We start from the raw sequence: 13,546 nt of genomic DNA on the forward strand, positions 1-13,546 counted from the left end.
TAAAAGTTAATGTATGTGACATTGTCATTTTTGCCATCCCATGTCCCCTGAGCTGCTGCTCTGGCCCAGGCTGGGCCCCAAATAGGCCATGCTCTCTATGTATTAAAAAAAAAAAAATCTCCCTTAAGTAGGAGCTGTTTAAAACACATACAAAGGAGGAAGCAGATAACTACTCTCTGGTCATTTGCATGTCGATATTAGTGTTCTAGAGCTCACACTGCTTGTTGGCTCAGCAAAAATTTGCTGAGTGTTTTCTGGGTACCAAGCACTGTTCTGTGCTGAATCAATGAACTAAGCAGATGAAGATCCTGTCCTTGGGAGGCTATGACCTAGTAGGGGAGACAGAGAAAGGACAGTAGACATAATTATAGGCGACAAGGACCACAGGAAACACAGCAGGTTAAGGGAGTTTAGGAATTTTGGGGTGGATCAGGTGAGAGATTTGACTGTGTGGCCACCTTGGGGAGAACATGAGAGGCAGAAAGAACAGCTAGTGCAAAGGCCCTGGGGCAGAAGTTTGCCTGCATATATAAGGGAGAGCAGGGAGGCCAGCATGACTGGGCTGAGTGAATGACAGGGACAGGACAGGATGCGAGGCCCAGAGGGGCCACAGGAGCCAGACCAGGCCGAGGGACTTGCAGGCCAGTGTTAAGATGGCAGCTTTTATGTTCATTTTATTTTCAAGACATCAACGGTTGCCCATTATTTTGTATATTGGACAAATTCCTTTAAAAAGGCGCATCCCAAGTGTGTCTTTCTGCAGCTTGTCTGTTTTCACTCAGGTCTTTTGAGACTTCCCCCAGTACGTCTGGTCCATTTGTTGTGCCCGCGGTGGTGTGTGCAGAAGTCAGCTCTGCTCGTGAGCTCCAACAGCGGGCTGCGGAATGATTGGGGTGGGTGGGGGCCAACATCTTGCCGGCGGATCGGAAGAGGATAGAGTTTGGCGTCTCTAGGGACGTCCTCTAAGTGGAATCGCAGTATCTGTCCCGTGGCTGGCCCCTGTCACTCAGCATACTGTCCTCCAGGTTCATCCGTGGTGCGGACCCGCCTTCCTCGTTAAGACGGAGTCATGTCCCACGAAATGCAGTGAACACAGGTGTGCTCACACACACGCCTTTTAACAGGTGTGATGAAGATGTTCCATCTCTTGAGTTTGCTTGTCATACAAGGGAGGTGTAGACCTTTGATAAAACTCAACAAAGTGCTCTTGAAAAGCAGGCACATTATGGATGCACCTTGCAAACATGGTGCTGGGGGGAAGAAGCCTCGTGTGGCCTTGGTCTGCTTGTTTTTAAGAAATTGGGTGTTATGGACGTAAATCGACGACTCATATTGTAGGATTCTGTTTAATGGAAAAAAGGCAAATCCGTGGAGATAGAAAGTAGACGTGGGGGTGCCAGGGGCTAGGGGAGTGTATTGCTAATGGGTACGGGGTTTTGTTTTGGGGTGATGAATATGTTCCGGCCTTAGACCGTGGTGGTGTCTGCACAATTCTGTGCGCACATCCACACCATTGAATTAGACACTTGAAGTGGGTGAATTGTATGGTATGTGAATCCTAAGTCATTAAACCGTCAAGAAATGCTAGCATCATGTTTTCACGGTGCATCCAGAACGTTCATCCTTTTTAGGTGTGCAGCCTGATGGGTTTTATCAGATGTGTACATCTTACCTATGTGGCGCCCAAAATCAAGAGATGGGATGTTTTCATGACCCTAAATAGTTTCTTGATGCCGTTTTGCAGTCAGTCCCCTCCCTCTGCCTGAGCCCTGTGACAATCACTGATCTGGTTTCAGTTGTTATGGTTTTCCTTTTCCCAGATGTCCTATTATAAATGGACTCATGCAGTATGTCGCTGTTTGCATCGGACTTTTGTTACTTAGCATATGCTGTGGAGGTTCATGCATGTGTTGGACTGACCAGTAGTCGCTTGCTGTTTGTGATCGGGTAGTGCCCCGTTGTTTAGTTACGTGGCGGTTTGTTTATCTGTCGAGGGACATTGGAGTTGTTTTAAAATATGTTTTGAGAATATTTTTGTTATTGATGGGCATTTAGGTAGCCATGCTCCTAAAGGTTTCCTAGCCTGGACACAGGCTGCAGGCCCTGCCAGGAATGCCCTCCCCATCTTCTTTCGCCGGCCAAGTCCAACTCCCTTCGTCAGTGCTCAGCTCACATGTTTCCTCTTCCGGGCAGCACTGCTGGCTGTCCAGGAATGGGCTCGGAGGGTCCAGTTGCGTGAGAGGCAGTGGTGTCCTGCAAGGACTCACGTTGGCCCTCTCTTCCAGTCTTTGTGTTCTGGGCCGTGGTCTTTGACCTTGGGGGAGGGGGTGAGGATAGAATGAGCCATATCAGGTGAAAGGCCGAGAGTGTGGCCAGCGCTGCTGTCTAATCAGCTGCTTGGTCTCATTGCCTCTGCTCAGATGCCGATCAAAACCAGTGCAAAGTCTGTCCCCACCTGTGGGTGCGGGTGGGGCAGTGTCAGTGACGGGGAGGAAGAGGAGTCGGTTACTTCAAGCCAGGTGACTACCTGGCTGACCTTCCAGATGCCTGGGGCTCTGCCATATCCTGTTCTAGCACTTTACCTATACAAACTCATTCAACCTCACACCAGCTCTATCATTGTGCTCATTTTATGGATGAGGAGATTGAGGTTCACAGAGGAGTGGTGACTTATCCACTGTCACCCAGCCAGAAGGCAGAGCTGGGCCATCAAATACTCCCCGTGAGCGAGTGCCCAGTGAATGAGGTGGACCCCCAGAGCCTGGAAGCCCCTTCTGTTGGAGAGAGAGAGGGACACATGGCTTTATCTGGTGGCTCATTTCTTTGGCTGTGATTTGTCCCCAAAGCAGAGTGTACTGGAGAGTGGATGAGGGATTCTGGAGTCTCTTTGTTTTGGGGTGATGAATATGTTCCCAAGATTTCAAGATTTCTCTGGGTCCAGCTGAGAAACAGAGCTGGGGAGCGAGGCAGGAACTGGAAACTTATTTTATTTTATTTTATTTTATTTAGGTTGAGACAGAGAGGGAGAGAGTGAGAGTGAGCACGCATGCACGCAGGGGGAGAGGGAGAGAGAGAATCCTAAGAAGGCTCCATATGGAGCTCGGAGCCCGACGAGGGGCCCCATCTCACGACCCTGAGATCACCACATGAGCTGAAATCAAGAGTTGGACGCTCAACCGACTGAGCCACCCAGGTGCCCCAGGAAACTGTCTTTTTTTTTTTTTTTTTTCTTATGTTAATCCCCAAGGAAACTGTCTTTTTAAAAACCACTTAGTTGAGGTATGATAGACATTTTAAAAAACTGTACATATTTAATGTATACAACTTGATGAGTTTGCAGATAAGTATACACCTTCAAAACCATCACTGCAATCTATGTGTAAAGATATCCATCACCTCCAAAACGTTCCATATGATGGCTTTTATTGTTTTAGTTATGCAAGACGAGTAAGCCTAGAGATCTACTGTATGCCATAGTGTGGCCACTTAACAAGATTGCATCCTACACTCAAATATTTGCTAAGAGGGTAGATCTTATGTGTTTTTATCGCACAAACACACACACACAGAAGAAGGAACTGGGACTGAGGTCACGTTCTTTCCCGTTGGAGTTGCCGGCAGAAGCCAGGACAGGCAGGGGACCCCTAGTTACTAGCCCTGTGTGTGTCTTTTCTGTGAAGAGAGGATGGTGGAGAGGCATGATGGGACCATCTCCCTCTGTCGCTCCTCCCTGTTGAAGAGTTGAGGATTTCCATCCTGGGTGGACCCCACTCCCACCCAGCAGCCTCTTGCCTAAGGTTGGATTCCATCTGCCAAGCCTGTGCCCATGCCTCTGCTGTTGGACCTGCTGTGTGGGGCCTGGGGAAAGCCCCCCAACCGCGCCGGGCCTTGGTTTCCCCCTTAGAAACATGGGGAGGTCACCCTCCATCATCCAGGAGATGATGCTGGTCAAGTGCGCCAGCAGGTGTGGCAGAGGGCGGCCCATGAGCCAGGTGTGGCCCCAAGGTGTGTGTTCGATCGGCTCCCGGGTGTGCTCGATTTTGAAAAATAAATTGTTGGTATTAAACAATATGGAGATCCCACAGAGTCTTAGTTGCTTTGTTCAAATCACACTTATTAGTTGCCTTTATTTGCCTGTATTAGATGCTCAGGTTATAAGAATGATCGTGTGGCTTCCATGGCAGGTAGGAAGATGTGTTTATCAATAAATGATTATTATTATACCCTGAAATCCAGATTTTATGTGACATCTTCTAGTTTTTTATTCTTGGCAATGAATTTAACTTTTCTTCATTTAAATGTCATGTTGGTGAAATGAAAAATGGCTGAGGCTCCTGGCCCCCCATTGTACAGATGGGGAAACTGAGACTCAAGAGGTGACTGTTTTGCCCATGTGGCCCTGAGGTCTGGCTGCTTCTGTATTGTCTCTTTCCCAGAGTCTGCTGGTTGGGGACATGGGGCCGGGCCAGACCAGTGAGCTCCTGCCTTCTGGCTCCCCTGGAGCCTCTGCCCATTGGTTTTGGCTGTCTAGGGACAGAAAAGGTGGCTGGCCTTTTTCTGGAAGGCCATGTTTGAAGGAACATGGACGGTGACGCAAGCCACCCTGTAGACCTCGCTTTGTGGTATCGGGTCTCACTCTGATGGGCTGGGTCACTCTGCCCCACCCAGGCTCGAAGCCTTGTGGGGCCCGTGATGTGGCCGGGCCCAGTTGGGGGGGGATTGGGTGGTACTGGGGGGACCTCCCTGTGACACAGGGACTTGCAGAGCTGAGGAGCCAGACGGGGATGAGAGGCCAGTGTATCTGATAGACAGGCTGCAGACCTGTTTTCTTCAGCTCTGTCTCAGCACCGCCCTGCCTCAGGGCCTTTGTGCTGGCCTTGCTTCTCTGTGGAATTACCCTGCTCAGCAGGGAGTCTGCTTCTCCCTCTGACCCTCCCCCATCTCATGTGCTCTCTCTCAGTCTCTCTCTCTCAAATAAATAAATAAAAAAAAAAAAAAAAAAAAAGTTGCAATCCCCTTCCCCATCCCTGCCTCTCACACAAGCACACGTTACTGTACCTTCATGTTTAACACCTGCCTCTCCCTTGCTAGATTGAAGACCCCACAGAGTTGGGGAGTGGGGTCTGTCTTGTTCATTCTTTTATCCCCAGCCCTTGGAAGAGTGCCTGGCATATACAGGTGCTCAGTAAAAGTTTGTTGAATGAATGAATGATACATTTGGACACGTGGAGTATTCCAGCAGCAGCTGCTTCCTGGTGTCTGATCAGGCTACTGTTACTAAAACACGGTTACAAAAGTAGCATCTGCAAGAATGTGTTGCCTGTGAACTGATGCTCTCGAGCAGCGTGGATGGGGAACTCCCTCACCGCCAGGGGCCACCTCCGGACATGATGGTGGGACCCGGGAGGGACCCGGCTCTGGACAGCTGTTCTAGCTGCATGGAGGGGAGGGCCCGCTCACCCTCCTCACGGGCGTGTTTGTTTTGCCCCCCACAGAATGTGCGCATCGACCCCAGTAGCCTGTCCTTCAACATGTGGAAGGAGATCCCCGTGCCCTTCTACCTGTCCATCTACTTCTTCGACATTGTCAACCCTGACGCCATCCTCCTGGGGGAGAAGCCGCAGGTGCAGGAGCGCGGACCCTACGTGTACAGGTGAGGACAGAGGGGGCTGGACTGGGTCTCCCAGGCGGGCCGTCTTAGCAGGCTCGGACCCCATTTTACAGATGAGGAAACCGAGGCCCCGAGTAGTGGAGGGGCTTGCTCAGGGTCAGTCTGCTTTCCCCAGTCTGGTGTTCTCGTGCTTGAGACTGTGCCCTCTGCAGAGTGACCTCCTGGGTTTAAACTGTGGCTTTCTGATTGCAGGCAAGGGGCGTTCCTTCCCCATGCCTCAGTTTCCCCATCTGTAAAATGGGGATGACAGTCTCCGCCTTGGGGTGGTTGTGAGGACTGGATGAGATAGCGGGAAGCCCTTAGCACAGTGCCTGGCCCGCAGTGAGCGCCCCGTAAACGTTTGTTACTAGCGTGTTATTACCACTGCGGCCACCACCTCTTCGCTGGATCGTGGTCTTTGGGAGAACGCGGCTTGTTGAATCTGCCAGAGCAGGTTTCCGAGAGGTGAGGGAGGACAGTTCTGGTAGAAGGCCCGATTCCCGGCTCCTGCCCATTCTGCCCTCGGGCACGGACCCTGTCACAGAATCGCCGTCCCTGCCAAGCTCGTCCGTGGAAGGCTTCTGTGTCAGAGCTGAGCCTGGCTTGCCAAAGTTTATATTTATTTCTTCATCCTGGAAGCATTTACTGAGCACCTCCTGTGGACTAGGCACCGTGCCAGACCCGAGCCCCTGCTCCACAGAGCTGACGTCTGATGGGAGAGAGTAAACTCTTAGACACATCAGGTGGCCATAAGTGTGGTGAGAGCAAGGAGGGTGAAGCATGGAGAGTGCTGGAGGGAGGGGCGTGGGCAGGGTTGGTCTAACTGGAGGGTCAGGGAGGACCTCTGCCAAGGGGGCACCCCCCTAAATGTGGGTGGTGAGAAGGGGGTGCCACTGTGTGAAGATGTGGGGGGAGGAGGGCCCCAGGCAGAGGTGGCAGCCGGTGCAAAGGCCCTGAGGCAGGCAGAGTCTGGGAGTCCGGGAAGGAGAAGGCCTGAGTGGCTGGCGTGGTATGAGTGAGGGGGAGATTGGCAGAGACGAGGCCCGAGCATTGGACGGGGTCGGGTGGTGAGGATCTCGGAGGCCACATTAGGAGCTTGATTTCTTTTTTTTTAAAGATTTTTATTTATTTGACAGAGAGAGATACAGCGAGAGAAGGAACACAAGCAGGGGGAGTGGGAGAGGGAGAAGCAGGCTTCCCACGGAGTGGGGAGCCCGATGTGGGGCTCGATCCCAGGACCCTGGGACCATGACCTGAGCCGAAGGCGGACGCTTAACGACTGAGCCACCCAGGCGCCCCTAGGAGCTTGATTTTATCCTGTATGCAAAGGAGGGTTGTCGGGGAGAGAAGGACATGATCTCATTTCTACTTTTCAAAGATTCTCTGGCTATGTTATGGAGAATGGATTGCAGACAAGAGGGAATAACGGCAGCAGCCACGAAAAGCCGCTGGTACTCGCGTGCTGTCTTCCGTGCCTCGGGCCGCCCTTTGGTGGCTTGACATGCACTGACCCACTCAGGGCTCACCACAGCCCTGCGAAGTGGCTCTTGTTATCACCCCCATTTTATAGATGGGAGAACGGAGGCCCTGGTAGTAAGTGATGGAGACAGGATGGGAGCCCGGGCCCTCCATCTCCAGAGTGCACATTCCGAACCACTGTGCTGCGCTGTCTCCCTAAGCAGGCGCATGCGCGGGGGGAGGCTGCTGTGAAGGACGGTGGCGCCTGGCTGGGGGAGGGGGTGTGTTGGGATTTGGGTGCTCTCTGGGGTAGCTCTGATGAACCTCACAGGGTCCTGCCTTGGGCCGAGGGCCCCACGGCTCTCGGCGGGCGCCCCGTCCCTGTGTGGCCGGGCCCCACTGACCACCGGCTTCTCGCCCGCAGGGAATTCAGGCACAAGAGCAACATCACCTTCAATGACAATGACACAGTGTCATTCCTCGAGTATCGCAGCTTCCAGTTCCAGCCTGACAAGTCCCATGGCCTAGAGAGCGACTATATCGTCATGCCCAACATCCTGGTCTTGGTAAGCCTGCCCCTGGCCGCGCCCCTTGTCCCAGCCCTCACCTTGCGCCCGAGGGCTTCCGTCTCTCTCGTCCTGCCTGCCCCCTGCGTGGGCTGCCCCGCGGTGGGGGGCACGGGGGGCAGCCGGCTGCTCATGGGACCCGACTCACAGCCCATCGAGTTTCCCAGGTGCATCCTCCTGTCTCTGGTTTGGGGGTACCAGCCAAAATTCTTGTCTTTCCCGTCTTAGTCTACAAATCTAGAATCTCCACAGGGAGGTACTAGTGGGGGGCTGCACGGGGCTCCCCCAGGCCACGTCCTCGTCTGCCCCATTTGCAGGCTGGGCCTCCGTGCTCTGTAGGTGGGGGTCATAGTTGTAGCTGGATTTACCGACTGTTGGCCCTGTGCGCCAGGGTCCCCAAGACCACCTCCAGGCTTGCTGACTCACTGGGAAGGCTCACAGACGGTGTATTGTCCCACTCTTGGCTCTGATTTGTTACAGCAGAAGGGTGCAGAACCAAAAGCAGCAGAGGGAGAAGGCACATGGGGTGGAGGCCAGCCTCCAGCCTCCAGCGTCCTCTCCCAGGGAGTCGCACAGGCACCCACCCCCAATTCACCCTGCAACAAGTCCTGATAGCACCTGGGAAGGTTTGTCACCACGGAAACCACTAGAGACTCCGTGCCCAGGGTTTTTTATTGGGGGCTGGTCACAGAGGCACCTTCTGTCTGGCATGTACCAAAATCCACCTCCCCAGAAGGAAGGCAGGTGGTCAGCATAAAGCATACTGTTCGTAGACGCAGTCCAGACACCGTGAGCCCCCCCTTATCAGTCAGGGAGTGGTGGGAGCTCCCTCGAAACCCAAGCTCCCAGACGCAGGCTGAGGGTCAACCTTGCCAGCAGGCCTTTCTAGAGAGAGTGGCCTCAGGCCTGTTGTGTTAACTTTTTGCAAACACTGTGTGTCAGCACTTAGGGCTTATGGGCTTACACATATTAGCTTGTTTACTTGTCAGTGACCCTGGGGCTGGTGCTGGGCTGGGCTCTGGATCCGAGGTGAACTCGCCTGCTGAGTCCATTGGATGGACAGGGCAGAAGAATAAATATGCCCCGAAACCTTACAGCTTCACCACCCGCCCCTGCGCGCCCCCCACCCCCACCCCAGTTACATCCTTAAGTTTTGGCAGTGAAGGCACTTGCCCCCACCGACCTGGTTGGCAAAGACCGCGTGATGATGCCCCAGGGGTCAGGAGCATTTGTGGAAACAGACGCTCTCCCGTACCGTCGTGAGGAACAGAACTGGTATGAGCTGTTGGAAGGGGGTGACTTTAAATAGAAATTGCACACGCCTTGGACCTCAGAAATTTCATTTGTAGGCATGTGTCCTCTTGATAGAACCACACACGTAAAAGATGCTTGCACGCAAGGATATTCATTGTCAGAGCAAACTTCTAGAAACAACCTAAATATTGTTCCATCATGTTTCATTGTGGTAATTTATGGCAGCCAGCCAGGGCCGGAGCAGTCCCTGAGGTCTAAGTGAGGGAGAGGCAAGGTGCAGAACGCACGTACGGTGCCACACCTTATTACTTAAAAAGGAGAAATATTTGCACACACACACCCACTTATACACACATGCTTTTTTATTTACATGTTTCGAGCAGGGTGGGCAGACTTCTTCTATAAAGTAAGTATTTTAGGCTTTGAGGGCCACGTGATTTCTGTTGGAACTGCTGATGCAGAAGCAACCAAAGGCAATATAAAGGAGGAGGCATGGAGATGTTCCAATGAAACTTTATTTCATATAATTTTCATGTTTTTTCAAATATTCTTCCCCCCGCAACTATTTGAAAATATTAAAAAAAAAAAACATTCTTAGCTCTCAGACTGTACAAAAATGGGTGGTGGGCTGGCTTTGGCCCATGGGCCATAGTTTGCTGGTCTCTGGTGTGGATGTCTCTGGAGGAAAGAACCCATAGCATTGGGTGGCCTTGAGGGAGAAGAATGGGAAGGAGACGGTCAGGGGTTGGAGAGGGACGTTTCTCCGATATTCTTTTGTGATTTTTTAAAAAATCATGTGTTTATTATCTTTCAAAAATGATTATAATGGCAAGGAGATCCTGGTGAGTTCCCAAGGAACCAGACCTCTTTGGCCCAGGTTTTAGGAAATGCTGGCTGTGTTCACTTTTCCACTTTTGGATGAGGTGCCTTTAAAAAATAAACCAAGTGCCAAGACAGTATCTCCAGAGGAAAGCAGAAATTAGAAAATAAATTCACCTGCATTCTCAGCACCCAGATATTGGGGAGAACAGATCTTTGGGACTCTTCGTGTTTGGGAAGGAGATATCAGGAAGTGGAGTCGAGTCTTCATTAAGATTCTTTTGAATGCAAGGTGACAATAAAAGGTACTCCAAACTGGCATAAGCAAAAAGGGAACTTATGGGCTCACATTACTGAAAGGGCAGAGGTTGGCTCGTTTCAGGTGTGGCTTGATCTAGGGTGCAAATCAGGTTCCCTAGATCTGTGTTGGTGCCCTGCTCGGGCGGACCTCAGGGTGGCTACAGCCTTCAAGGAGGGCAGCAGGAAGCTCTCCTTTCTATCTGACAGCCCCAGGGGAATGTTTCCCGTTTCTTGGGGCTCTGATTGGGCCACATTACACATTCCGGAACCAATCACTGTAGCTGGAGGGAAGAACGTTTCTGATTGGCCAGATCCCTGCCATGTGCCCACCTCTGGGACTGGGGATGGAGTTAATTTCACCTGAAATCCACGAACACAGGTGATCCTGTTACTGAAGGATTAGGGACTGGTTCTGGATGCCCCAGACACCCTACATGCTCGCTGCAGGGACCTTCCTGGGCCCGAAGTTCATGTCCCCTGATGAACTCTACCTTGGGCCTGGCTTGAAGTCCAGGATGCATGGACCCGTTGGTGTCTAGCCTGTAACATGTAGTGTCCCCTCACTCTGCAGGCTGCAGCGATGATGATGGAAAATAAGCCCATGAGCCTGAAGCTGATCATGACCTTGGCATTCAGCACACTCGGGGAGCGTGCCTTCATGAACCGCACTGTAGGCGAGATCATGTGGGGTTACGAGGACCCCCTCATACACCTCATCAACAAGTACCTCCCAAACATGTTTCCATTCAAGGGCAAGTTTGGGCTATTTGCAGAGGTAAGCATGGCCCACAACAAGTTCGGGGCCTGTGTCTTGTTCTCCATCGATACAGCCTGGAAATGGGTTAGCAGCCTGACTGGGGATCTGGGGGCGGTGGGTTGGAAATGGCAGAAAACCCAACTCAAACTGGCTTAAGAGGAATAGAGAATTTATTGGCTCATATACCTGAAAACTCTAGGCAGAGATGTGGGTGCAGCTTGATCCAGGCTCTGAGAATGTGATTGAGCTGAGTGTGGACAGTTGGGGGCTGCTGCTGGGAGAAGGAGGAGAGGCTGCTGGGGAGGCAAGTCACAGATATTGACTATGACATTGCTCTGAGCTGCCTACTTTTTTCTTTCTTTGAAGATTTCATTTATTTATTTGAGAGAGAGAGAGAGTGAGAGAGAGAGCACAAGCATGGGGAGCGGCAGAGGGAGAGGGAGAGGCCGACTCCCGGCTGAGCAGGGACCCCGATGCGGGGCTCGATCCTAGGACCCCGGGATCATGACCTGAGCCAAAGGCAGATGCTTAACCGACTGAGCCACCCAGGCGCCCCTGCCTGCTTTTTTCTTGATCTTGACCCTTGGTCACCTGGCAGTAACTGGGCTCCTGAGCCGTGATCTGATGCAGAGTCTGACCCCTGACTGTGGCTTCCTCCACCAAAGGTTTTGACGAGCCCTCTGGGTTGCTCCAGCCTCGGCCTCCCCTTTGGGCTCTGCTGATCTGTCTTGGGGGGAGGGGGAGGAAGACATTATGTTTTTGTACTTGGCACATGATAGACACTCAATACCTTTTTAACCAGAATGACAGATTCTGAGTGTGTGGGTAAGTTGGCAAGTTTGGAGCAACACGATTCCTTTGAAAGCATCTTGTAAACTTGTAAACAAATGAATATTATTACAAAGTGAGTAGCATACCTATAATATATGTTTGACTGTGTATAATGGAAACCCTGAAATAACACTCCAGCAGTGGCTGTTCAGTGTTGATGTGGTGTCTTCCTATCCTTCAGGGATCCAGAATTCTTCTACTACCCTGGTCTGCCATCCTTATGGTGTGGTTTTCATACTCCAGATTACCACATGGCCCAAGATGGCTGCTAGAGCACCAGCTACCACATCCACCTTCCAGGAAGCACAAGTGGAAGGAAGAGTGGTTGGGGATGGAGAGGCAGGCAGGGGGGTTGAGGACAAAACAGCATGTCTTAGCTGTCTCCCTCCTTGGGAGGGAGAAAAACCAATTTCTACTTTCGTTTGGCCCAAACTTAGTCAAGTGGCCACACCTAGCTGCAAGGGAAGCTGGGAAATGTAGCCTTTTAGCAGCTGTGCTGATGCCCTGGGTAAGGTTTGGGTTTTGTTACGAAGGAGGAAGGGGAGGATACTTTGGATACTAACTGGCCGTCTCTGATATACTTTGTCTGTAATGATTATTATTCTGGTGTCCTTTTGGGGGAGCCTTTATTAATAATAATGATAATGATAATAAAGACTAGCATTTGGAGTTCCTACTGTTTTTCAGGCACCACTTAACAGTGTTGACACATTCGCTTTTTCATACCCCCAGTGTCTCCAGGCTCCTGTTACTCTCTTCTCATAATGGTTGAGGTCCCAGCTCATGAAGCTCAGAATGGACAGGTGACATGACACAGATATTAAGAGGCCAGAGCAGGGCTTTGGACTGGGCCCTACTCTGGAGCCTGTTTGCCTAACTAGTCAGTAATCAATTTAGCCATTCATCCGGGACACAACCCTATTGAGTTCTCAGCATGTTTTCCATTACTCAGTCTCCTCAGGGGGAACACAGTACTTCTAGATTTCGCCCCGCAGTTCATATGCTTTGCGTGTCTTTGCTGTGAATTAGGCATCTGTCTCTAGGAAAGAACCTCAGAGTGCCAAAGCCTGGGGCTTCCGATCCAGACAATGCTCAGTAAGCATTGGGTCCTGTATGGGTTAGGATAGACCAGGTCATGCTGTGTAACAAGCAGCCCCGGAATGTCAGTGGCTTGAAACAGCGAGTTGATTCCTTGTTTGTATGCCATGTCAGTGTGGGTGACCAGTGGGCCTTCTGCTCTTTTTGGTCACTCAGGGACCCAGGCTGAGGGAGGCAGCAGCTTGATAAACACTTCCACGACCCCTATGGAGCGGCAGAAAGCACGGTGACTTGTGCATGCACTAGCTTCTAAAGCTTCCATCCGGAAGTGGCATGCCCCATCTGCTTCTTTTTCGTTGATTGGAGAGGTCACATGACCATACTTCATTTTCAGTTGGGACGAGGGGGTCATTCTGCTGTTCATCTGGGAGGAGAAGCTGACTCTCCTTGATTCAGGAAGGGAAGGTGGGACCCTTTCTAGGAGGGACGCTGTCATCAAGGGAGTGCCCCTTCTAGAAAGCCCTCCTCCTCTTGGTCCCCAGGCACTGCAGATGCAGCCGTGAACAAGGTATCGAGGCCCCTGTCCTCTGGGTGAAGTGGGGAGTGGCCTCTAAGTAAACGGGTGGGCCTTTGCCCCTGTCCTGAGGCTTAAAGATGCTGGTCTCTGTCGTTGTCCACAGCTGAACAACTCCGATTCTGGGCTCTTCACCGTGTTCACGGGGGTCAAAGACTTCAGCAGGATCCACCTCGTGAACAAGTGGAACGGACTCAGCAAGGTGAGGGCAAGGGCGGTGGCCCTCCTACATGGGGGCTGGGCAGGAGTGGTGGGGGGGCCACCCGGGCTGCACACCTTGTCTCTCTTGCAACTCAGGA

The 13,546-nt window shown here is 51.8% G+C and overlaps 1 protein-coding gene across 1 annotated transcript; it reads left to right on the forward strand.

The window, feature by feature from the left end:
• Nucleotides 1-3,908: 3,908 nt before the first annotated feature.
• Nucleotides 3,909-13,449, forward strand: LOC123323667 (scavenger receptor class B member 1-like; the record flags this gene model as incomplete). The annotated part of the gene is made up of 5 exons (XM_044912115.1): nucleotides 3,909-3,992; nucleotides 5,496-5,653; nucleotides 7,533-7,674; nucleotides 10,619-10,822; nucleotides 13,354-13,449. Coding segments are annotated over exons 1-5 (684 nt in total), but the record flags the coding sequence as incomplete, so codon positions are not given.
• Between the last annotated feature and the right edge of the window lie 97 nt (nucleotides 13,450-13,546).

Source organism: Neomonachus schauinslandi, unplaced genomic scaffold (assembly GCF_002201575.2).
Source record: "Neomonachus schauinslandi unplaced genomic scaffold, ASM220157v2 HiC_scaffold_158, whole genome shotgun sequence".
Classification (NCBI taxonomy): Eukaryota; Metazoa; Chordata; class Mammalia; order Carnivora; family Phocidae; genus Neomonachus; species Neomonachus schauinslandi.